General features: G+C 39.5%; 5 protein-coding genes and 1 long non-coding RNA gene across 8 annotated transcripts; 3 read left to right on the top strand and 3 right to left on the bottom strand.

The window, feature by feature from the left end:
• The first annotated feature begins 294 nt into the window (after positions 1 to 294).
• pod1 (coronin pod1) lies at positions 295 to 8947 on the top strand. Of its 2 annotated transcripts, XM_011299389.1 has the most exons (9): positions 295 to 369; positions 675 to 881; positions 953 to 1288; positions 1376 to 1929; positions 2109 to 2261; positions 3090 to 3485; positions 3861 to 5807; positions 6116 to 6205; positions 6362 to 8947. In XM_011299389.1, exons 2-9 carry the CDS (start codon positions 722 to 724, stop codon positions 6368 to 6370), a joined length of 3645 nt encoding a protein of 1214 aa, XP_011297691.1. In that variant the 5' UTR covers positions 295 to 369; positions 675 to 721; the 3' UTR covers positions 6371 to 8947. The 2 variants fall into 2 exon arrangements, with proteins under 2 accessions (XP_011297691.1, XP_011297692.1); XM_011299390.1 differs by lacking the exon at positions 3090 to 3485.
• Ufm1 (Ubiquitin-fold modifier 1) lies at positions 8850 to 11403 on the bottom strand. Of its 2 annotated transcripts, XM_011299392.1 has the most exons (4): positions 11289 to 11403; positions 11098 to 11154; positions 9362 to 9492; positions 8850 to 9057 (listed from the first exon to the last, which is right to left on the bottom strand). In XM_011299392.1, exons 1-4 carry the CDS (start codon positions 11291 to 11293, stop codon positions 8990 to 8992), a joined length of 261 nt encoding a protein of 86 aa, XP_011297694.1. In that variant the 5' UTR covers positions 11294 to 11403; the 3' UTR covers positions 8850 to 8989. The 2 variants fall into 2 exon arrangements, with proteins under 2 accessions (XP_011297694.1, XP_011297693.1); XM_011299391.1 differs by lacking the exons at positions 8850 to 9057; positions 9362 to 9492 and adding an exon at positions 9500 to 10688 and having other exon boundaries at positions 11289 to 11323.
• Positions 11404 to 11567: 164 nt separating this feature from the next.
• On the top strand, positions 11568 to 13033 carry LOC105263280 (uncharacterized). Its single transcript, XR_891892.1, has 2 exons — positions 11568 to 11644; positions 11716 to 13033. It is a non-coding gene; the product is annotated as an uncharacterized lncRNA (long non-coding RNA).
• A 1032-nt stretch (positions 13034 to 14065) lies between these two features.
• On the bottom strand, positions 14066 to 19150 carry LOC105263279 (serine/threonine-protein phosphatase alpha-2 isoform). Its single transcript, XM_011299388.1, has 5 exons — positions 18657 to 19150; positions 16894 to 17025; positions 16102 to 16332; positions 15694 to 16022; positions 14066 to 15360 (listed from the first exon to the last, which is right to left on the bottom strand). Exons 1-5 carry the CDS (start codon positions 18709 to 18711, stop codon positions 15121 to 15123), a joined length of 987 nt encoding a protein of 328 aa, XP_011297690.1. The 5' UTR covers positions 18712 to 19150; the 3' UTR covers positions 14066 to 15120.
• Positions 19151 to 19747: 597 nt separating this feature from the next.
• LOC105263278 (ran-specific GTPase-activating protein-like) lies at positions 19748 to 21617 on the top strand. The gene is made up of 4 exons (XM_011299387.1): positions 19748 to 19889; positions 20331 to 20470; positions 20547 to 20833; positions 20992 to 21617. The coding sequence occupies exons 1-4, from the start codon at positions 19875 to 19877 to the stop codon at positions 21285 to 21287; spliced, it is 738 nt and encodes a 245-aa protein (XP_011297689.1). The 5' UTR covers positions 19748 to 19874; the 3' UTR covers positions 21288 to 21617.
• Positions 21618 to 21627: 10 nt separating this feature from the next.
• wbl (endoplasmic reticulum protein 29-like protein wbl) lies at positions 21628 to 23494 on the bottom strand. The gene is made up of 3 exons (XM_011299386.1): positions 23204 to 23494; positions 22471 to 22869; positions 21628 to 22276 (listed from the first exon to the last, which is right to left on the bottom strand). Exons 1-3 carry the CDS (start codon positions 23309 to 23311, stop codon positions 22040 to 22042), a joined length of 744 nt encoding a protein of 247 aa, XP_011297688.1. The 5' UTR covers positions 23312 to 23494; the 3' UTR covers positions 21628 to 22039.
• Positions 23495 to 24260: the final 766 nt, after the last annotated feature.

Below are 24260 nucleotides of genomic sequence, written 5' to 3'. Positions count from 1 at the left end.
GATTTTTTATTGATTTTTGGGCTTTTCCTGTCTCTTCGATTTATTTGTACGTCAGTGAAGTGGTGATTCTGGATTTTAATTAGTGAAGGCCTTCGGTTTTTGTGATTCCTCGTCGAGGCTCATTCCAGGACAGTGAATTTTAATTAGCACTCGATAGTCAATAATTGGCAGACGTCACCTCCGATTTTCTTGGGGGGCTTGACAGTGGATGAACATTGCGAATTCTATCTTTTCCTTTTTCTCCAGTGAATAACTGTTTTTTTAGAAGGGAATCGGGCTGACAACAGTCTGTTTTATACTTATAGTTTGAGTGAAAGGCGAACAACCAGTGGACAATTTGTTGAATTCTTCTGCTTCACTAGCGAAGTGGTAAACCTAGACGATTTACGATTTACGACTATTTTACGATTACTCACGATCCGGTCAATTATTTCTTTAATCACATCTAATAGTTTCAGGAATTAAAAAGCAATCAACCACAAAATTCATTCAAAGATCTAAAACCCGTAGAAATATTTATTATTATTATCATAACTATAGTATTAATTTGCTGTTGAATTATTATATTGAAATTTTCCCGGTTTCTTTTTTTTTCTTGTCCTGATTAAAGTCCTTTTTTTTTAAATATTTTCATCGAATAATTTTATTGAGCGTTGGGTTGTTTTTCTTTTCAGATTACATGTGAAGCACTTGCGATCAATTAAACTAACCGGTTACAAAGATGGCTTGGAGATTCAAGGCATCGAAGTACAAGAATGCAACGCCGATAGTACCAAAACCAGAGGCATGCATTCGAGACATTTGCGTTGGCTCTTATCAGACCTATGGGAACAATATCGCAGCATCCGCTGCATTTATGGCATTCAATGTTGATCACAATGGTAATGCAGCCTACTTGATTTTTTTTATTGAAATTTAATCAATGGGTTAATCGATTTATATCGTGAACTAGGATCTAGTCTGGCTGTTCTGCCACTGGAGGATTGTGGCAGAAAGAGCAAAACAATGCCATTACTTCATGCACATGCTGATACGGTGACTGATATGGATTTTTCACCGTTTCACGATGGATTGTTGGCCACTGGCTCTCAAGATTGTCTCGTGAAACTGTGGCACATCCCGGAGGCAGGACTCGAGGAGTCACTTTGCAATCCTGAGGGAACTTTTTCACACAGACAGAGGAGAGTCGAGGTTGTACGCTGGCATCCAACTGCTGAACATCTTCTTACTACTGTTTCTTATACGAACTTGTCACTGTGGGATGTCCTGTCGCAGCAGGAACTCTTCTGTAAGAATATATTTGTTTTCCTCAATAAATGGTATAACTGGGTAGAGTAAATAATTTATATCACGAAATATCGTGGGGTTTTTACAGCATTCAATGAGCATTCAGAGGTGATTCAATCCGTCAGCTGGAAGTACGATGGCTCCCTCCTGGCGACATCCTGCAAGGACAAACAGGTTCGCATAATTGATCCAAGAGGCTCAAAATCAGTGGTGAACACCTGCTCGAGTCACCAAAGCATCAAAGATTCGCGCATCGTCTGGCTGGGAAATTCAGACAGAATTCTCACAACTGGCTTCGATGCGGCTCGATTACGACAGGTCTACATTCGAGACCTGAGAAATTTATCTGACCCAGTTAAAACTCTGGAGCTCGACTGCAGCACTGGTATTCTCATGCCACTGTTCGATCCAGATACTAATATGCTGTTTCTCGCTGGTAAAGGGGACACCACAATTTTCTATATGGAAGTCACTGATAAGGATCCATTTTTGGTCGAGGGAATTCGTCACAGTGGGGAACAGACCAAGGGTGTCTCCCTCGTGCCAAAACGAGCCCTCAATGTCATGCAGGCTGAGGTCAACAGGGTCCTGCAATTGACCTCCAACATGGTCATCCCTATTATGTACCAGGTCCCCAGAAAAGTGAGTCATAACTCGTAATTTACCTCAATTTTTATTTATCTCTCCACTCCCCTCCACAATTATACTATAAAAATAATACACATATCAATAATTGGAATGAATAAATTCTTATAATTTAATCATTCATTTATTCATTTTTTAAAGCTATAAATAATTGTGGTGTAATTTTTTAATTTTAGACGTACAGAGATTTTCATGGTGACATTTACCCAGACACTGCAGGCTGCATTGCTCAAAATACTGCCGAAGAGTGGATCAAGGGTCACAATGCCCCAGTTCCAAAAATATCCTTAGATCCTGCCAAACGTGGGAAAGGAGAGGAGCCTGTAACAGTAAGTAATAACATCACCTCATCGTAACTGCAACCCCTGACATTTGTCAGATATATCGACAGTAGTTGCGAGTGTTCCATGTACTTTTCCTGTAAAGGAAGAATTTATTTTTACACTAGTCACTCATCAATGCGATTTGTAATATTGAATTTCTTTTTTTCTGCTAGTCATGAACTTTTGTTTTGCATTTTTTATTTCAGCTCCATATTTTTTTCTCTGGCATCTCTTTATTATTTGTTTAGATAAATTGATAGCAGTTATTTTGGCACGTTCGGAGAGAATTGAACGATTGATCAGTGTCTGTAGTTGATGTAATTCGATGTACATGCAAGTTTTAAGAATAGCCACGGCATTCCACTCTTCGCCGTCGCTTCGTAAAAAGTCATTGGAGATCGAACAACATTTTACGTGGGATAAGGAGTGAACATCTAGTCGGTTTAGAAAAAAGCCGATCAATAGTGCCTTTCCTGAGCTGATCGAGGGCAAGGACCTCGTTTCTTGTTCTAATTTAAATTCTTTGAATCTGAACTTCAACTCCTCTACTCGTTAATTAAAGTCTCTCAATTATCGATTTATCTCGAAATCTGCAGATCTCCAGTAGAAACACCAGAAGACTTTTTCGTAGCTAATTAAATTTCCTACAAAAAAAGTTCTTTAGCGATTCCTCCTAAAATCACTAGCTTCCGAGATAATCAACCTGACTAAAAATTCTCCTGGATTAATGTTTTCTGTTGTTACCCGTTGTTTTTGCACTTGTGTTGGCTTTTGTGATGGCATCCTGAAGAAATCCCTAACGATTATAACCCGGGAATATCTTGAAATACTCAGATACACAGAGGAAACTTGGCGAAACTGAAAGAAAATCAGCAGGAGATAAAAGCTGAGCAGGCGAAGGCAGCGAAGAGTCTGCATTCCACGCCGAAGGGTTTTGCTCAGCCCAAGGTGCAGTCCATCGAGGATAAAAAGCGAATTGATCCCGAGATGATCGAGAAAATCGATAAACCGGATAAACCAGACAGGAATGACGAGACAGTGAGGCTAGGTGATGACGATGACAAGCAGAAGGTGCAGAATGGTCAGACACCGCCGAAACCGTTGCCCAGGTCATCCAGAGCCAACAGCATCTCTGAGGAGGAGCCGAAGCCTGTGGCCAGACCAAGAACATCACCAAGCTCAGGAACAGTCGTCACTTCTGTCAATCCCAATATGGTTGGGGGATATAAGGTCCGAGCGTGCGATGAAATAGAGTAGACGACGTTTCATTTATTTTTCGTTAAATCCCCATTCATTATCATTCACTGTAATCAACCTAATTACCAATTAATTATTTTAATCAATCCACTTATTATTTCTAGTCTCCAAGAATGCAGTCACACCGTTAGAGAAATTTCTATTGAATTTTCCTGACCGTGTTTTGGAATAAAACGAGTGAATTTATTATTATTTATTATTTATTTATTTTTCATTTATTATTATTTATTATTCAAGTTGTGTTTGCGTTATCACTTGTTAATATGATTGTTTAATTAGGATTAGTGGATTTGGGATGAGAGAGTGTGGAGTAGATGATGGATTGTTTTTTTTTTTTTTGGTTTACAGCCTCGCCTGGGACCAAAGCCCTTCCAAGCGAAATCGGGGAGTCAAGAGTTCTCCTTCGATAAAGTTTTTTCAGTGCCAGTGGCTCCTAATACTGAGAGCAATGGCTACAGTCAGGAGCCTCACCTGGATAACACACCTCCAGAGTCAGACAAGTCTCCCACCTACGAGAACGATCGAATGAAGGAATCAGAGAATGGAAAAAGTGACTCCTCGTCGATGGAGGAGGATGCCAACTCGAGTGACTCTGGGTACAAGCCAAAGACTCCGAGTACAGCAGAGCGTCGCAAGTTATTCGAGACGAAATTGAAGGATGAATCACCAGAGGGTGATGAGCCGGGGAATTTGGAACGCGGTGGTCACAACAGGAGCTCAATAGCGGAACGCAGAAGACTGTACGAGAGCAGATCGGTATCAGTGACTGATGGAAATCTCGCGGAGAAGGCAATGGGTTCACCCACAGCTCTTCGTCGTCGGGACTCATTTAAATCCAAGTCCGAGGTTATCAAGGAGGACGAGAAGAAGATTCCCATGTTGAGACAGCAGAGCATGGATCCACGTCTCGAGAAACCCGAGCCCATAACAACACCTACCCCAAAACGCACGTCAACTGTCTTCGGTAGAGTATCCAAGTTTCGACACCTCAAGGGAACACCGGGTCACAAATCCACGCACATCGAGAACATCAGGAATATCAGTAGACAGATATCAGGAGAGTGCGATGGCTTTCACGCGAATCCAGAGAGAGTTGCTGTACCACTGAGTGGTCCAGGTGGTAAAATTGCTGTTCTTGAGTTGAAGAAAACAGGAAGACTTCCTGATGGAGTGATGCCAGCTCTGGTCCATGGGGCAACTATCATGGATTTTGCCTGGGATCCATTCGACAATCAGAGGCTAGCTGTGGCGTGTGACGATGGTATCATCAGGCTTTGGGAAATTCCAGGTGGTGGACTCGTCGAACCAACAAATGAACCAAAATTCACAGTTGAGGCGCACACAGATAAGATTTATCTCATTAAATTCCATCCTCTGGCTGCTGATGTGCTTGCATCAGCCTCTTATGACACAACAGTCAAGATCTGGGATCTCTCGACTGTGGAGTGTGGGGCTGTTGCCAGGATTACTCTAGGAGGGCACACTGATCAGATATTTAGCCTGGCCTGGTCACCCTGTGGACAGTATCTGGCGACTGCCTGCAAGGATGGCAAGCTCAGGGTTTACAAACCCAGGTCCTGTGATGGGGCTGTCAATGAGGGGAAGGGACCTGTTGGCACGAGGGGGGCCAGGGTCGTTTGGGCCCTCGATGGAAGGTTTCTATTGGCCATTGGATTTGATAAAGTCTCTGAACGACAGATTATGATGTTCAAAGCTGATAAACTCGCATCACCGCTCAATACTGTTGGCCTTGATGTATCACCCGCAATTCTCATGCCATTTTATGATGAGGACAGCTCCACTCTTCTCCTCACTGGGCGTGGGGATTCGACTATTTATGCGTTTGAGGTGACTGAGGAGGCACCTTATATCTGCCCACTCAGTCATCATCGGTGTGCTAGCCTTCATCAGGGCCTCTCATTTCTGGCGAAGAACAAGTGTGATGTTGCCAGTGTTGAATTTGCCAGTGCTCTCAGGCTCACTAACAACACGATAGAGCCTCTGAGCTTCACTGTACCAAGGATCAAGAGTGAACTCTTTCAGGACGATCTTTTTCCACCAACGAGGGTCACCTGGAAGTCCAGTATGAGTGCTGGTGAGTGGTTCGCTGGTGCTAACAAGCAGGCCATCAGGATCAGTCTCAAACCACCTGGGATGGACTGTCTTTCTGATAATCAAGGATCTGGCATCGTCACTGCTCCAGTCTCCGCGAAACAGTCGGGACAATTCGCTGTGTCTCAGCAGCCCTCTGGCAGGATGAATTCCAATGAGTGGTACAAGGCTAAACATGACGAGGTGGGATATTAAATTTTTTTTCTCGCATGTCTGGTTTTTTTTATACGTTTGGAGATTGTTCGCTGTTTATCTCAGTCGAGGGATTCAGAGAATTTCCATTTTAATGAATACTTAAGGACATTTGGGGAAGTCAATTAATTTTAATTGTATCATTTTTTTATTTGTCTTTGAGTATTTGAGCTTCAGTTAAAAATTGTCCATTTTTATTTGGACTTTAATTGCAAATTCGATTCAATAAATGATGACCAATTAATAGTCATTGGTGATGAGCTTGAGTGTTTCATGTGTGTGTCTATGTTGTGTGGTAGATCCAAAAGAACATGAGCAACAGTCTCGGCGAGATGATCCAGTGCTCCCTGGAGCAGGACCACATGGAGGGGGTTGAGGAACACGAATGGGTAAATTTTTTTTCTTTTTATTTTAAATGATTTCCCTCAAAAAATCCGTTGAGACTGAATTCGTTCTCTCGCCTCGTCATTCGATTATTCAATGTAGAGAAATAATTTTGTTACTTAAACCCACAAAATTAGACCAGACGTTTTTTTCCCCTTCAGGACGATTAAACAACACACATGGATGACCAGCTGCTTGGAGCGGAACGCCAGTGCCACCACAAAAAAATCCAAAAAGAGGGATAACAGTTTAAAAAGCGTCGAAGTACCTCCGAAAATGATTCATGGGGCGTCTCGCTTCGGTGCGTGTCACTGAATAGCCATCTCCGGTCATTCTGGCTCCCCATCGTTATCCTGTAAGCCATAGCTAACTGCTCCTACTCAGCCCAATACTTTTTCCATTTTTTTTTGCATTTTTTCCACATTGCGTGCCACATTCAGAGATTTATTTCAATTCTGTTTAAAAAATTGTCAACCAAAATAACTGCATTACCCATCGGTCCCTTTACAGCCCCATATCTTGTGAGTTAAAAGAGATAGATGAATTTTCATGAGAACCTTTCTTGTAGATCGTAACGCGGACTAAAAAAAAGATTTATACGAAAATGTCGCTATCTCTTCTCAATCGGGAGATATTCTTGTTGATAATTCGGATCGATGTGAATGCTGTTCGTCTGGTTTATCAATTGACTGCAGAATTATTATGCATTTATCATTAGCCAAGACGCATTAATTTATTCATTCGAACGCATCCCTTTCGAGGATTAACGTGTGATCATAGATCTAGTCTAGAAGGAAATACGTTCTCGTCGTTTTTCGCCTGTTCATTATTTTTACGATAATAAGTATGGTAATGGCTTAGTATAATTGTCATGTAGAGTTTAGAGAGAGGATTTTCTCTCTGAAAATATAGGGGGGAAATCCTGGGATTCGTGCAGAGAATTTTTTTTTACGTTTTGTAGCAACGGGTGGGAGAATATATTTGAATTTCATTCTGCGTAATTTCAATTTTTTCGATATTCGAGGCGATCTTGTCGACACTATTATGTATCTGATGTAAACTTGATATTTATTTAAAAACCTTGATGATTAACTTATTAATCATCACGATAATTTTTCGTAAATTATTTAATCGCGCAGATAGCTCGACCATTGAGATATTTTGTGAATTTATTTATTTATGGAGTAAATAGTTGAGAACTGATTCTCCAGTGAAATTGATGATAATTTGTTGATATCAACGCATTGTAAATAAAAAATAATTGCAGTCTCAGTTGCTCAGTCTGAGAGAATTCCGACAAATCGGTTGATTTGAAATTGAAGGGAACCGAAATCTTCTGATGAATAACTACTTTAGGATCACGGGTGTGTGATATTTATTGAGTGATACTGTTTTCCCCCGACGTTTATCCCTGCACGCACACTCATCAATAATTTATGAATAAAAAATAAATAAAAGTCATTGAAGAACGCAGAGTGACGAGCAATGAGAGTAGTTGAGGATAATGCACTAATCCATGACGAGTTGAATAATCTGAAAGGGGTGAATTCATATCGAGTATTTAAAAATAATTTTCCTGAATCATCTGGGAAATTAATAACGCTATAAATTATTTATCCTAATTAAGGAGCTCTCTGTGCCCCGATCAGCGTGTTCAGCGTTGAAAGTCAGTTTTTTTTTTTTCATGATTGAAGAGACTGTCATGAATTCCTATGCTCGGGGGAAACATTCTCAGGATCTCACCGGCAAATAGAGTAACGATAACATCTTTATAATTCCAATTTTACACTTTTTACATTGAAATATAATCGACAAAGTCATTATTTTTCATCGATGATTGGAGGGAACTCCAACGATTTTTGCTACGCATATATTTTAGTAAAATAGTGGGAGAAAATGTGGATTATTTCGTGATGTAAAATTTTTTACATTTTTTAAATGTCGTAACATTATTAACTGTATTGTACAGAGTAATGTAATTTAATGTGGTGATTGCATTATGTCCAGATTAATCAACACTGATTCGTCCACTGAATTTCAAAACAGATCAGCTCATGAAAATAATCATTGATAATTATTTCAGAGTGTCGAATGTGTGTTAATTATTCAGGTAATTAGGCGATACCAATTCCTTGTCAGAGAAATGACCAACGAGGTGCCAAAAAATGAAATTTCCACTTAAATCAATCACCCGAAATTGAGGCCTGTATGTACCCAGGCATTTCGATCATTCCTGAGAGCCATTCCACATAAAAAATAAATATCCCCTGATTTTGTAACTCACTCGAGACAGTTCCACCTAATTACAATTACTTCGATACATTACTCAGTAATTTTTTAAATCCTTTTGTGAACCAATATTTTTTGTACTTGATTTGCTGAAGTCCTTCCTCGAATAATGCAATAACAAGAGGCACATCTGCGGAGCCTAACGTACCTCGGAGTTGGTGGACATACGACTGCAGTATGTCTTAATTTAAAATAATGAAGAAAACGAGAAGATTATGGTGATCCGCCAAGAGTAGTTTTGTCGTAGTAGTGACGTCTCTTTGTATCGACTTTATATCTTACCATGTATTTCATCTATAAGATATTTCTACCAAATAACAATGGAGGCTTTAATATTCAAATGGTTTTACTCTCATTATCTCATTGTTCCCAATTAACGGAATGTTTTATTGATTTTTATCAGGCTTAGGCATTGAAATATAATCGTATAAATTCATATTATTCAGTTTTTTAATATACAGAGACAAATTTATTCATTATTCCCCGGTTATTCATTCAACTCAGCTGCTGCCCACACGATCCCGGGGTATCAGCCTGAGTTCAGCGCCGTGTTTCAGGAATACATTGCCTGAAACGATGGATCATCAAATTAATTAATCCACCAAAATAATTCAGCAAAAAAAAAAAAATTCAATTTGAGAAATGAAATAATATTTCCTATTTTTTAAATTACTGATTTATCTTCAAAACAGTTAACTCTAGGAGGAAAGTCATCGGAGACTTTTTTATAGCTCATGAAATTCCCCACGAAAAATGTCTCTTGGTCATTTATCCGGAAATCAATCATTTTTTGGATATATCGATATTGAGTACATAATTGATTTTTCTCAATTTACGTATTTACTGTGGTGTAATGATTGAAAAAAAATTACCAGCCGTCTGCTGAGGGTTGATTCCCACCCCATCATCCGTGATAATTGCCGACGTAGCAGGTGTCACCCTGAACTCCTCAGCAGCGAATTTCAGGACAGCAGTGAACGGTGTATTCTCAGGTACACTCAATCTAAATAAATCTCACAAATTAATTCCCCGATTTCTGTAAACTTCCTTCATAAAAAATAAATCAAGCCTGCATTCTATCAATAAATCGGCTCAATAAACCTAATTCCTATCTTCAAGTCGCCTAAATAAAAAAATTCATGAGAATAACAAAATCACGGGACAATCCTTAATCACGAGACAATTCCATACATTTCGTTTACACAAGCGTCCTCCACGTCCCCCCAGATCCCACCCCCGATCAATTCCTTCCCCGAGAGAATCCGCTTTTTAACAACCCGACAGATTTCCTCGCTGACCCCCATGAGGGCCTTGAGGCCGTTGACAATATCGTCGAAGGAGAATCGATGGCTTCCACTCCACCAGCCCTTCTCGAAGTTCATGCTCCTCCCAAAATAGAAAATAACATCGGTGTAGTTCACCAGGAAGTCCTCGTCATCAGTGAGTGCCTCAAGGATCTTTCTCCTGGTCGACATCACCTCCCAGCAGACATTCTCATCGTAATTATTCAATCGATTCCCTAAACTCTGGATGACAAGCTTCTTAGCAGGACTGCCCTCCAGCTTCACCACACTCTCAATAACTTCCCCGATGAAACCATCCTCAATCATTTTGTCGATACACCGGGTGACCTCCTCCAGGTTCCCTCGAGAGGCCTCAGAGTGCCAGATGAAGAGTCTCCCCTCGTTCTCGACGAGGGATTTATCCAAACGAAGTTCTGTCATGCACTCCAAAGTCGCGTTGGCCATCAGGGACTCGTTGAAAAGATGTTCCAGAAATTTATGCAGTCGTTCCCTGCCACAGTCACCCACGTAGAGGGTCAGTAGCTTGTCGACGACTTCAGCAGGAACTTCTGATGTCTTCAGCAGCACCTCCACGAGTTTATCACAAGCGTTCTCCAGGGTCTCAATACTGTAAATGTGTACTCGATTCTTCAGGGACCAGTGGCCTTGCAGATTACTCATGAACTCTCTAGTTTTATTTTCCTCTTTTACTCGTCTCATTGTTTTCTCGATGAAACGACAACAATTGAAGGCCATTGGCACATTCCCAGGGGTCATTTGGGATATTATTCTAGGGTTTTCGATCAGGCTCACGTAATTGTCGAACATTCTCAGGATCTCTGACAGCTGATCTTCCATTCTTCATTCATTCCCACCACAGTCCCTTTCATCTTCTGGCAAATGGTCAACGTCTCAGCTGCTCCGGAAGAAAAACACGGGGTCAGTACAGGTGATTTGACACTTCTCTTCAAGTTTTCCAACATGTCAAACTCGTCAGTTTTCAATGAATATCTCGAAAATTATCACCGATATCCAAATTTTTGTCATGACCTTTTTTGTGAAATCAAATAGATTCGGAGATATTCCTCAAAAACTGAGAGTCGAACTGGATAAATTTACTTCAGCAATGAATTAATCAACTCCGAGGTCTCAGTAATTTTTTTAGTGTCAACGAGGATGGAGATTATTTCAAAATGAGTCCTGATAAATATCTCAGGAATTTTGAGTGACAGATCTGTCGAGTTTACGTTTGATCTTGAGCCAGAAGAATCGGGGATCGACATTTACTCGATAAAAAAAAATCTATATCACAAGAATTTACTTACACCTTGAAGGGCAGCTTCGGATCGGACGTCAGGGTGATTTTAAATGTGATTTTCGAGCTGGAAAATTAATTTCCCGTTATAAACATATGTTTGACACCTGCTTCGAGGTTAGATACGTGAAAAATCTTCACTGAAGTCGGAAAATCTTCCATATCTCATTTATGTATCATCTTTATTCACAAAATACTCACGCCATGGCTCCTTGTGGTTATAATTCGTCCTGATATATTTTATTTGATCAATGAAAAAGAATTTTGGGACTTGTGGAGCAAATGGTTGCGAGTGAAAGTATAATTTCACTGGAGCTGTCCCACTTATTTGAAAAATGCCTCCTCGATGTTCCCTTCGTTATCGACTTGAAATTATTCGAATGCAACCACTAGTATAATTACGTTTTTATTCCAATAATAAGATGTTTCCATAATTATAATATTAATAGCCCACTGGGCGTGACTGTCTTTACGTATATTCTCTAGTCTAAAAATGTTGTTTAAACTTAAGTTTTGTTCTTGTAAAAGAAAAGCTCATTCTCCAGTGAGTTTCGATGGTACTCTGATTGTTTATTGATTTCGTCGATTTTATCCTGATTTTTTAATAATAATGCATGATTTTTTCTAGATCCTGGGTCCTGGATTCCGAGATAATTGAATCTATCATCTACAGTTTCTAGGGAGTACTGTTATAGTTCAGAGGGTTCTCCTCGTTTTTCTTCTCATTTTTAATTATCTAAAAAAAGTATTGTATTTTTTATTGATTATTGTATTGATTCAGTGTCTTAGGTCCGTCCGACGACCCGCGTCGTTATTTTTATTTTCTTCCAAAACATTGGAGTCAAGAGTTGAGGTTAAAGTCGTCGGTTTTAAATTGTTTATTACTCATTGCCGATGTCTTCTCCGTTTTAAAATATTTTACACAATTCTGAGATACAGTTGATGCAATTGACGTGAGAAAATACACCTTTTTATTATTATTCAATGACTGACAAATTTTTAAGTTCGGTATATTTTTTTTTCATGTCAATTCACGATTTTCTCGGATTTGAAATAAACATGAAAAATGAGAAGATATCGGGAATAAATCCTTAGATGTAAAACTATGGACGTTGGAATTGTCTTTCTCTCGATATTTATCGCTCTAGTGTTGCAATTTAATTCTGGGATCATCTCTTTGGATTTCAGGTTCATTCTCTCTGTCATTGTTTGATTCACTGCAGGAACTCACTTATGTTATGTAATAATCACTTATCAAAAGTTCGTGGATATTGACATTATCTCCTGAATCCCTTATCATTCAAACGACTCGAAATAAAAATATGACATTCCCTCCGAAAAATAAGCCCTCAATGACGATGAGAATGAATGACGCGACAATAAATCGTCAAATAAACGAAAAACCATAGGCTCTGAAAATATTTCAGGTGATTTGTTTTTATTTTGTTTTTTTTTTATATAAAAAAAGAAAATTTTAATGTACATTCATGAGTTCGTGTGGACGGGAGAGGGCGAGGTGGCATTAAATTGATGGAAATTTTTATATCAGAATAACTCTCGACACACGTTTATCATCACAATTTATCGATCGTTGTAATAACTAGTGTGTTATCGAGGGTCTATGCTACATATCTGTGCTCGTACTTCGATTAATTTAAATAAATCCCATTACATAAATGTTCTGAAGATTAAATTAAAACAGTGCAAACTCGTGGATGAAAATTAAATCGAGGACAGCTGATGGAGTTGAAATGACGGTGAATGATTGTTCTGTCTCGATGATAAAGATTAAAGGAGTAAAACATTGTCGGTATAATGCTATGAAATGATGATTATTTAATATGATCAACTTTCTTCCACCATTTATCGTGGTTAATTGTCAGGGGTAGCTTTTACATTACTTTGATGATTACATGTGGTTTGATCCTTCGAGAATGTGAGGGATGTACAAAAAAATAACATCTACAATGATCGGAAGACGAGATCCGGAGATTACCTTAATTCCATCACTTATCGTTTAGTTTTATCGCAATTACTCTAGATTTTTCAAGTGTACGATTGATTTTATTGGAGTTAAGATCATTGCGAGAGATTTTTCACGTGCCAGCATTTTTCACCTGGTCTCCAGGCAACCATTTTTACTCATCTTCACACAAAAAAATCTCTTTTTTGCCAAATATTCGTTTATTTGAAGGGAGAATTTATTTTTTGTGTAATGAATTGGTAAAATTATATATTTAAAACTTTACAGTTTTGTTAAGCATCAATTAATTGAAAGGCCGTTGATTTTAGGAGAAAACATCGAGAGACCTTTTTTCTGGAAAATTCAATCAGTTACGGAAAAGTCCTCTCGTCTTTTCTCGTGAAATCGTTACTTTTCAAGATAAATCAACATTAAGTCGTGAATAATTTTTCTCAACAGAATATAAAATTTGGATGAACTTAATAATTGGTAAAAGGAATTTTTAATTGATATTCTCTCAAGTAAATGAATAAAATATTGGCAGAAATTATTAAATTAATAACTTCAGTGCAGAAGAAGTTCAATAATCAATTTTGTCGTGGCGTAATTTTGATTCCCAACAGGAGCCACGGAAATTCGGCGCAGCCACTCGTTAAATTGGTCTATTTTCGTAGCTCATTGTGTTTATTATTTGTGTATTATTTTGGTATTTATGTATGGCATATTGCTGGCGCGTGGGTGAACGCACGGAACGAGGCCGAAATCTCGCAACAAATGACGTAACGTTCTCATTTTGAGCGTCGTCCAAGATACGTCACGTCACCATACCCAAAAAATTGTCAATTTTCGTGGTTTATTCATGGATTTTACGTAGAACTTGATGGAAATTTGTCGAGGCTCTTCTCATTCCCATTTGACTTTCCAGTTCTCCCCCCAGAGTGGGTTTTCTGGAAAAGTGGAAATGCGGAGGCACTCGATATCTATTTGGAATTGAATTTTTCTCAACGAGTTGTAATTATTTTTTCGATCGAGCTTCACACATCGAATACAACAAAATTCACTTTATTACTATTCTTCTCAGCCTGGCTACAATTATCATCGAGTCCTCGGTAAAGGCTGATGATTTTATTACATAAACAAGTATCAATTTATCATCTACAATGACGAATAGTTTCCACGATTTAGTAGCAAAGTGATATATCAGGATGAGCCAGTTTTACTTTAGAGCACGGTCGGTTTTTTCAGTATATCTCAAAATCTAGAAGAGATGAAAATTTTTCCGTAGGATCTCATTTGTAGTTCTTATTGAGCTCTACAAAAAAGCTCCCATAGAAAATTCTCCATCTGTCTCAGGTTCCGAGATATTGAAGAGAAATTCTTCCCAAAAATGAATCGATTCAATTGTCAGTTTCATGTCAAAACAGATCGATTTTCGGCAACATCTCGAAAACCACGGAAAATTGAAAATTCTTCGTAAGACCATTTTTGTAGCTCGACTCGAGATCCACGAAAAAATCCTCACGAAGAACTCCCCACTTCCCCGAGATTCCGAGATACCGATCATAAACTCCTCCTGAAGTTGGCTTGACTCATCTAGTTTTCACACTGAATTCACAAATACCGAGTCTCATTGCAATCCCCGAGGTTCGGTTTCGTCTATGGATAACCCCATTTTATCCCACCATCCTGATGACCACCCGGTTATCATCACCCTCCATTACATTGAAATGTGCCTTAAAAAAAAATATAAATGAGGGAAAAAAAAAACATTACGCTCCGGTATTTCTCGTCCTCTCCATGGAGCTGCCACCCCCAATCAATTAAAAAAGTGATGATGGACTCCATGGAGGATCCTGACAATGATCAATGATTATTCTCCGTATACGAAAAAGGGAAAAGGAATAAGTTTTCATTTACTTTCTGATGCAGGGGAAAAGATGATTATTTTCATTTCTCGGTTTTCTTATTTTTGTTTTTCTTTCTTTTTTATCCATGTCTGAAGAGGTCTTAAGATTCCTAAAGTCTCCGCGTCGTTAATGAAAAAATTGTTAATCGACCTCAGTTATGAATTCACTTCTTTTTGGTTTTATTATTGGGCGCCCTGGGCGGCGTTACCGGCCTGCCGGAATTCAGGCCACCGTACGTAAATTTCCTCTTGTCAGCTGGCTTCAATATTTGAAAACTGCACATCAGGGTGTCATCAACGGACATCATGGCACCAGCGTTGTCAAATTCACCGCAGTAATTTGGGGCTGAGAACAGGGTGACCAGTTGTCGTTTTGCGAAGAACTCGTAGCCATCCTCCACGACCTAGAGACGCAGTCGACAAATCATGATCGAAACGAGTTTAGAAAGTTGGGGGAGAAATGCGGAGAGAAAATGTTGAGATATTTTAATGCGAGAGACGAGCTTATGATTTCACTTGGGGGAGAAGACACTTTTTGGAGAGAATCGCTATTTTACATTAACATAAGTCGTTTTATCTGAAACACCGATGATTTTATCAGGAAACAACAAAAGACCTTTCATTTCGGAAATTTAATGAACTACAAAAAAGTTCCCATAAAAAATTCGCTATCTCTTTCAGATTCCCGGATATAAATGAAAAAATGACATTGAATATTGAGAAATAGTATAAATTACCTGATGGGCACGACAGATGAGATCGAAATCGTGTTTATGTAGAAATTTGGCAACAACTTCCGCTCCAAAGGTGAATGACACTCCACGATCATTCTCACCCCATCCCATGGTATCCTTGTCCGGATCCGACCAGAGCAAGTCACAGAGTAATCCCTGATCTGGTACATCAGTTGGTCTCATAATACGCCTTATCTGTTCCATACTCTGTAAATCTGGACTGAGACCACCATGACAGCAGAATATTTTCTCATCGACGATGGCAGCAACCGGCAGACAGTTGAAACAATCCGTGAATGTTTTCCATAACTTAATGTTGTAACGACGTTTGCCTATTGTACAACAACAATAATCAATGAGGGACAATAGTGTCTGTAAATAGACACGAATTGGCAATTTTTATTCACTCACACTCGTCGTAGAATCCGTATATCCTGTTGATGGAGGCACACTCGTGATTACCTCGAAGGAGAAAGAAATTCTCGGGATACTTGATCTTGTATGCCAGCAGGAGACATATTGTCTCTAACGATTGTTTGCCTCTGTCAACGTAATCACCTAGAAAGAGGTAGTTGCTCTCGGGTGGAAATCCACCGTACTCGAACAGTCGGAGTAAGTCATAGTACTGACCATGAATGTCACCTAAAAGTCATGCATTCGGGATAAATATAGCTTTACGAGAAATCACGAGATTTTACTGGCGAGCAAACACCAATTAAATATCACCGCCACTCGAAATTATTTTCTACTCAATCAATAAATTGAAATTATACTCAATAACGCAATTGTCAAGGTTTAGTGAATTTAACGGAGAAATCAATTGTCGAGTCGTTGGATTTTATTGAGACAGAAAAATGTATTCATCAAATTTTAAACATATTTTTTTTGGCAATAGTTCATTGAATAAAATATATAAAAACGAGAAAAAAAAAGTGAAAAATATTTCTGTTGCTCCGCAGTTTCCAAAAAATTCAGCAAGCATCAGAATGTCATACAATTGACGTTTTATGGTAATTCTAAAACGTAATTGTGCCAAGTATGCTAATGACACTGATCGCAATGCTAATTGTAACCAATAATTGCACCAGTCTGTCGAGTTCCGGCATTTCAATCTTTTGTATTTCATTACATAAGAAAAAATACGACACAGATGCAAAACGATATAAGTACGTGAATAGAAAAACACCAAGTGGTTAAACTCACCGCATATTTTCAGGGGTGCTTCCAATTCCAGGAGAATTGGTTGAGACAGAAAAATTTCGCGTGACTTCAAACAGAGTCCCCGAATTTCGATCTCGGTCAGCTGGACATTTTTTCCTGGTCTGGATCCTCGCACTGTCAACAGATGATTAATTGAGTATAATTAACTGAGTTTTACACCATCTGACTGTCATGTGTTATTCTCGTAAGATATTTTGAAGGTAATCGATTTGCAGCCAAGAAGTCAGACCTTAACAAGTACAACTAGTCGTCAGTGCCAAGGTCAACGCACGAATTCTAACGTACAAATCGATTGAGCAACGTCACATCATTTTTCTCTTTCCTAGTCGTCAAAACTACAGAGTGATATTGTAGAATACCGAGATTTACGACTCCACAGCAATCAATACACTCAAACAAATTAGAATTTAATGTACTAGCAATTTAGTTAATTGGTTCCCATGGAATATCACAGCATCTAAAGGAGATAGCCTAATTACTTCCAGGAATTTTTTTTTAAAGCGCCATGAGATCTTAAAAAATGTTCTTACAAAAATTGGGGTATCGCTTTTGGATTCTGAGATTTTCGAGAAGTCGATTAGAAGCGATTTTTTACTTTTACCTCTCGGTTATTGAAGTTATCTAAATAAGTATTGATTTTATGGAATTTAATGAGCAACAGGTGATTTAACGATTCCATCTTGAATTGACAGGTTTTGAGATGGATAATTGAGATAAATGTTTTTACTCTGGTAACAGAAAAATTTCTAGATAACCGAAAATAACGCAGAAACTGCGTTGCACTGAAAACGAGAAGCGACTAAATGGCAACAAGTTGACTCATCGTTTCGCTGATCGTTCAGCGAAATATTCCTTGGAGAGATCAAGATATTTTCCTCCAGACGCAGCAGCTCTCACCGAGCACCGCAAAAATCCATCGCTATCTCCCACGAGTTCAAAGATGCAAATTCCATTTACAAGCTATCTCAAAGCAATATCAATCCGGCAAGTAAAAAAAAAAAAAGAATCCCAAGCTCAATCCCGAAAAACGATAACGACAATTCCCCACATCAATTCCCACCAGAGACACACACCGAATCCTCCCCAAACCGCTCGATAAACCCCAAAATCCATTATCTCCCACTCTTGAAAAAGCCCAACCGAAGGACAGACATTAATCATTCAAAATTTCCCGCCTCTTTGACAATAATTCAGTGGACCTCGCCCCAAAATCGACTGTCAGGTTTCAGCGGTTGTCAACGGATCTCGTAAACAAATCCATCTATTGCAATTCCTCCAACAAAATTGCCACATTAGACCCTCGCAACCCTTTCCCACCATCCATCTAACATCTCCTCAATCCCCGAAGACTGCAAAAGCTCAGCTAAAAAATCATCTGAATTAAAACAATAGTGCACTCTGAGAGAAATTGAAGACATGTCACACCTCTCAACGCAGTGCGGAGTATTGCGATAGTACGACATGATGAGAGACGTGAGGGAGGAAGGGGAGGAAGGGATGAAAGAGTAAGAGGGGGAGTGCGGGAGGATGGGGGAGGGAAAGGAGTGATGAACGGGGAAAGGGGGGGAGGTGGAGTTGGGAGGCAAAACGCGTTTTCAGAGACGAAGCGGAAATGAAGGACGAGAATCCAAGGGAATGATGTATTGAGGGAAGAGGGAACACTGGGTGGGCAGGAGGGGGAGGTGGGAGATCAACTTGAATGAAATAAAAACGTAATAAACATGGAATAATAATAATAAAGTTACCTTCCAAGAGACGAGCAATGATGCTGTCAATATTCAATTTGTCGGTTTCAGCCATCGGGCCGTTTAATCGTCTGCGTCCCGGGCCTCACGTTCCACCACGCGACGATTATTTATATTTGTTGAAATTTGGTGGGTTAACAGTTCCCTCGATGACTACTGTATTTTTATTTTCGTTGGTGAATTATCCGCCCAGTCCCCCCGCCACCGAGTTACCTCAATTGATTTATATTTATTTTGATGATTTATCGGATTGACGAGCACACGGACTTTTATCCTGGGGTTGGTGTGACGGACTCGGGACGGTGGTGTTGGCTGATCGGTCGTCGGGAGGTCACGATCGCACAATTTTTTGTGGATTTTTTTAATCGGTATATGGAGTAACGCTTACGCGGCTTTTCACGGAGGAACAAGGTAACACGCAATGGCCGCCCGGACACCCAACCGCGCACTCCCTTCCCCTCTTTTCGATTTAGTTTAGTTTTACACCCTGCGCCCAACTGCTGGCGTTTTCCCCACCGCCGACCCTCTAGCCGCCTTTTCAATACTACCGCCAAGCGACTATCCAATCAAGCCCCGTCCAATCACATACCAATCAGCTGCTGTCATCTCCAATTTCTCTCATTTTCACTTATCCTGTCAATTTTATTTTTAATAAAGAATTGATTCGATTTTTTTATTGAATTTTCCTCGATTTTTGAGTGCCCGCTAACAGCTGTTGAGGTAGGGGATTTTTGGATTGGTTTTTTGCACTGGCAGATTGGTAATGGCGCCAGTTTTCAAATTGCCACTTTTTTTAAATTTGATTTTATTGTGGATTTTTTTTATCTTTTGATGACAGCTGGTGATAAGGGAGTTTTTTCAGTTTTTGGAGCACTGAGGATTTTTCGAGGGAATCTGCCAGGTTTTTGAATTTTTTTTGGGAATTTTTCGAAAGAGTGACGGAGACGACCGTTGAGCCACGGCGCCATCGTCAGGGCCAACTGTCACGCCATTGGCTGGCACCTAACGGGCAGAACGATTTTTCTTTTGCAGAGGTGTCATTGGTCGTTGGGGCAACACTATCAACGCCATCGGCCAATCGCGCGTCGCGACGGGCCATGGGGACGACGTTTGAGATAAACCCGCCGTTATTACATCCGTTGGTGACAACGATTGACAGAGTTTGGTAACGTCAGTTTTTCCCGGAGACTTTTCCTGTTTCACCTACGCTACGGAATTATGCCGGAGAACATGGTGAGTTCCCGGGTCTTCGGGGTTTTTTTTCAGGGCTTGGGGTTTTCCAGGGAGAATTCTCCGGGATTCGGGGATTCTAGGTTAGAGCATGGCAGGAAGAATCGCAAATTTACACCTTCTGTTTTTCTTTCGCGAATATTCTTTCGGGATCTATGGTATTTTTTTTAGGACCTTCGATGGAATAGATGATTAATATTGAATATTTTTGAAAGATTCATTGTAATTAGACTCGTTAATGACCTGAGGACTCCCCAGGAAAAATAGACAATTCATGGTTTTTTTGCGAGGGTTCGAAACATTTTTTCGGTTGCCTCGATTATCAGTATTGAAGTATTTGTTCTTCACTTCTGACAAGTTACTCATCAGACGATGACAATCTGTAAAAATCCATCGGTTTTATTGTGAGGAAAAAAAGGAGCTTTGTTTATTGTGAACTTCTAGCTTCAAGCAAATGGAGAGAAAACGAATGGCCAGCGAGAGGAGGAGGCTGAGGAAGTCGACGTGCATTTCGAGCCGATAGTAAGCCTTCCCCTGATCGATGTCTCGAGTAACGAGGAGGACGAGGTCGAGATGATCAAATTGCAAGTTGTCAAGAAACTCTTCTTCGTGGTTACATGGATTTTTCGTGGATTAATGAGATTTTATTTTATTCTCCAGGCGGGCTAAGCTCTATCGTTACGATTCAACGAGTGAACCGGCTGAGTGGAAGGAACGTGGAACTGGTGATGTCAAACTCCTGAGACACAAGACCAAGCACACAGTCCGCGTCGTTATGCGACGTGACAAAACCCTCAAGATTTGTGCCAATCACTTTGTCACACCCTGGATGGAACTCAAACCTAATTGCGGAAGTGATCGCGCCTGGGTATGGAGTGTCCTCGCTGATTATGCTGATGAACTGCTAAAGCCTGAGCTCTTGGCCATTCGATTCGCCAATGCTGAGAGTACGATTTTATTTTACCAATTTACCGGAATTAAATGACTCGGTCTTTTTTATAGTTCATGAAATTTCCAATAAAATTTGTCTTCAGACAAAATTGGAAACTTCTGAATTATTTTCCGGGTGATAACTCAATTTTTATTTCTGCAAAAAAAAATTCAGATGCATCATTATGGAAAGAGGCTTTTGAGAAGGCGAAGAAAATCGTTGGAACCGAGTGCTCTATATACTCAGGAAAGAAAAATCCCGACGAAGAGGACAGCGACAGCGATTCCTACGTGACATACAGCGATGACAGCGACGAAGAGAGTGATGTCAAAAAATCACCAACCCAGAAGACGACTGCTGAAGAAGCTGACGAGAAACCCAAAGATAATACTGACGATAAAGCTCATGAAGTTACGCAGAAGTTGGAGAAGCTCGACGTGAAGGAAGAGGAAAGCAAGGAGAGCAAGTAACGATGGCCAAAACGTTGACCGTCACTAGATGATAACATTCCCCATGTACACAAATTTTACAATACGAATTTACCAAGCTTCAGGTGAAACTGAATTCACAATTTTAATAACCAATTCTTTATGTTCAATTATAACCCACAAATCGTCGATCGTCTCTCGGAGCATTTTTTTTAAAAACGCATTTTCATTATTTCCCGTGTGAGATGATGAGGAATAACGAATGTTTTATAATAAATGTTTGCATGATTATCTGTGATTTCTTTTTATAAGTGTGCCGTATGCAATTGCAGTTTTCTTTTTCCAATGGAGAAATAAATTTAATATTTGAAACTGTGGGCAGTTATTTATTCAAATTATATAATTAATCAACAGACTTGCAGGTTTTCTTAGTTTACAGCAAATTCATTCGACGAGACGAATGTACTTGGATCACACTTTACAGAAGTTTTTCAATCGTTGGATATCGAATACTCGATATTTCAATTGTATGATCATAATTTCTCAATCAAGCAATTGATCAATTAATGAATTATTTGATTAATTGTTTAATTAATTAATTATTATTGGTAATTGTATTCATAAATTTGTGACAACAACTCAGACTTTTGGTTTTCGATCTGAAGTAAATGAGATCTGGAACGTGAACAGTAATTTATGGTAGTGAATAGAAAAATCTTGATCAGTGAGCTCGTGAAAATTCAAGTCAACAGTGCGTTCACCCTGATTATGTTCATCGTCCCCTGATTGCTACCTCAGAGCTCGTCCCTGTGATGGAACGACAGCAAAATATTCCGTTTTTTCTCCATCGTACGCTTTTTCTCGTCCGACAATTTCCCTTTCAGCAGACCCTCGATCCTCGTCTGCTCACTTTGGACGAAGACATCCCCACGCTCCAGGATTTTCTCCATCATCTTCACGTAGACCTGGGCTGCTGACCTGTGCTCCTCGGGAACAGTCTCTTGGAATACTTTAGCTTTCTTCAGAATTTCCTGAAAAAAAAATGAATTCGCCATTTCAACGAGTACATTTTCGATTATCATTCTCATCCTTCAATCTCCCCCCGAAGAATCCTCTGAACAATAATGATTATTAATTTTGAGGATGTATAATATTATTTAAATTATTTATTAAATTTTAGAGTCGTAAGTGGAGTTCGATAAAAAAAATTGGAGAATCCACTGACTTGTCGTTCCTTCTCCTGAGCCGTTCTGAAATCCTCGGCGAGCCTGTCCAGCTGTTCTACACATCCAGGGAGGCCGACGTAGATGCCAGCCTTGGATCTGATCAGCCTCTTGAGGTGCTCGACAGTGAAATCCGGCTCATTGCCGTCCATCAGCCTGACGGGCTGACTCTGCCCCTGGCTAAACAGCATGATCACGGGGAAATCCTTCCTGTCGATATCAAAACGCTTCACCAGGTCCGAATTATCCTTGTTCCCGTAGTCCTTCACACCAACCTCCGCGAGGATAAGGTCCTCGGTGTCTCGGATCTCTGCAGCCACGTTCGCAAATGCCTCGTGCTTCTCCCCATACGGAAATGCCACATCGAATTTCACAATTGCTGCCCTGAACTTCGAGATTACCTGCGAGAAAAATAGTCCCGGATCCCCAATGAGATCGTAAATAAATATTCTCTTTACGATGATTAAAAATGATTTGTGAGTGAATCCGCATTTATTTTTCGTGCCTGCACTGATTATTTAATTTTATATTCTAATTATTCCGGAGATAAATAGATAGAAATAAATTTGAAACTCCATATCTTCGGATTCAATAATAAATTTAAATAACAAATCAGTAAGTTCATCGGATGATGCATTGTTTACGATATGAAAACTGTAATGATCTCACAGATGCAGCACAATTCCTCCCCAAGTTTTTCTAATGATATTTATACACTTTTTGTTTAAACAATACCTTATCGAATGAATAAGAATCCAATGGCACACAGCCCTTGCAATCCTCAGCAAATCCGAGCCCCAGGACAGCTCCAACGACAATCAGAACCGGTACCACAGACCCCATGACAGTTTATCGAATGAAAATCAATTCTTAAAAAACGGATAACGAACAAATTTTCAATTTTTGAAGTTTAGAAATGGAGAGATCTCATTGATGAACCGAGAAAAATTATTCTATTGTCCAGTGAATATGAGAATCATGACTGAGTTTGGAGTACTACCAGCCGGGGCAACATCGGCCTCTCGAATCCATCCAACCAGCGCGAGCCACGAACATTTCCACCACAACTCCCTCCCACCACCCACTTCCCCCTCAATACCCCCGCCCACCCCCTTTCTTCACTTTCCCGTCAGTCCGCGCAGGTCCTGCACTCGTTCATTAGTGGAGAAAATCATTTTGCCACGTTCATCCTAATTCCACATAAAAAAAAATATTCTCAATAAAAAAAAAATTTTTTTCAATGCGGATTAATTGTCTTAATTAATTTTTCGAGGTATTACTTCTGTCAAATTTGATTTCAAATGTGAATGAAGATAATTGATAATTAAATCTAGATTTCAGTTTACAATGGAAATGACAATTTATGAGATGAATTGATAATTAGATAATTGAATATCCGAAATTACTTGAATTATTTAATTATATATGGATTACTCAATTGAATTGACTTTTTAAATGTACCATCCACCGTTTCCTGATGCAATTTGCGCAGGTCATGCGCTCGTTCGTTAGTGCGGAAAACCACTTTTTCCTGTATTTACGAATTCATACATTTTCTTTACCCCACGTCCTGGGTAATCCAATTTCACCCTGTGATTGTTACCCTCCTGTTTTGCCCCAGCTCAGCCACTGCACAACGTGCCATGCATTATTTATTTTTCATCGGTAAATATTTGAAATGGAGATATCGGGGGTTTACTCCCACCCCATCCATAAAAATAAATGTTTTCGAGATTTCAAATTTTTCACTTCTTCCCAGATTCCCAAATTCTGTCTTATTATATTTAATTTT

The sequence above is a fragment of the Fopius arisanus genome, unplaced genomic scaffold (assembly GCF_000806365.1).
Source record: "Fopius arisanus strain USDA-PBARC FA_bdor unplaced genomic scaffold, ASM80636v1 scaffold00014, whole genome shotgun sequence".
NCBI lineage: Eukaryota > Metazoa > Arthropoda > Insecta > Hymenoptera > Braconidae > Fopius > Fopius arisanus.
This window is presented reverse-complemented; position numbering and strand designations above follow the sequence as displayed.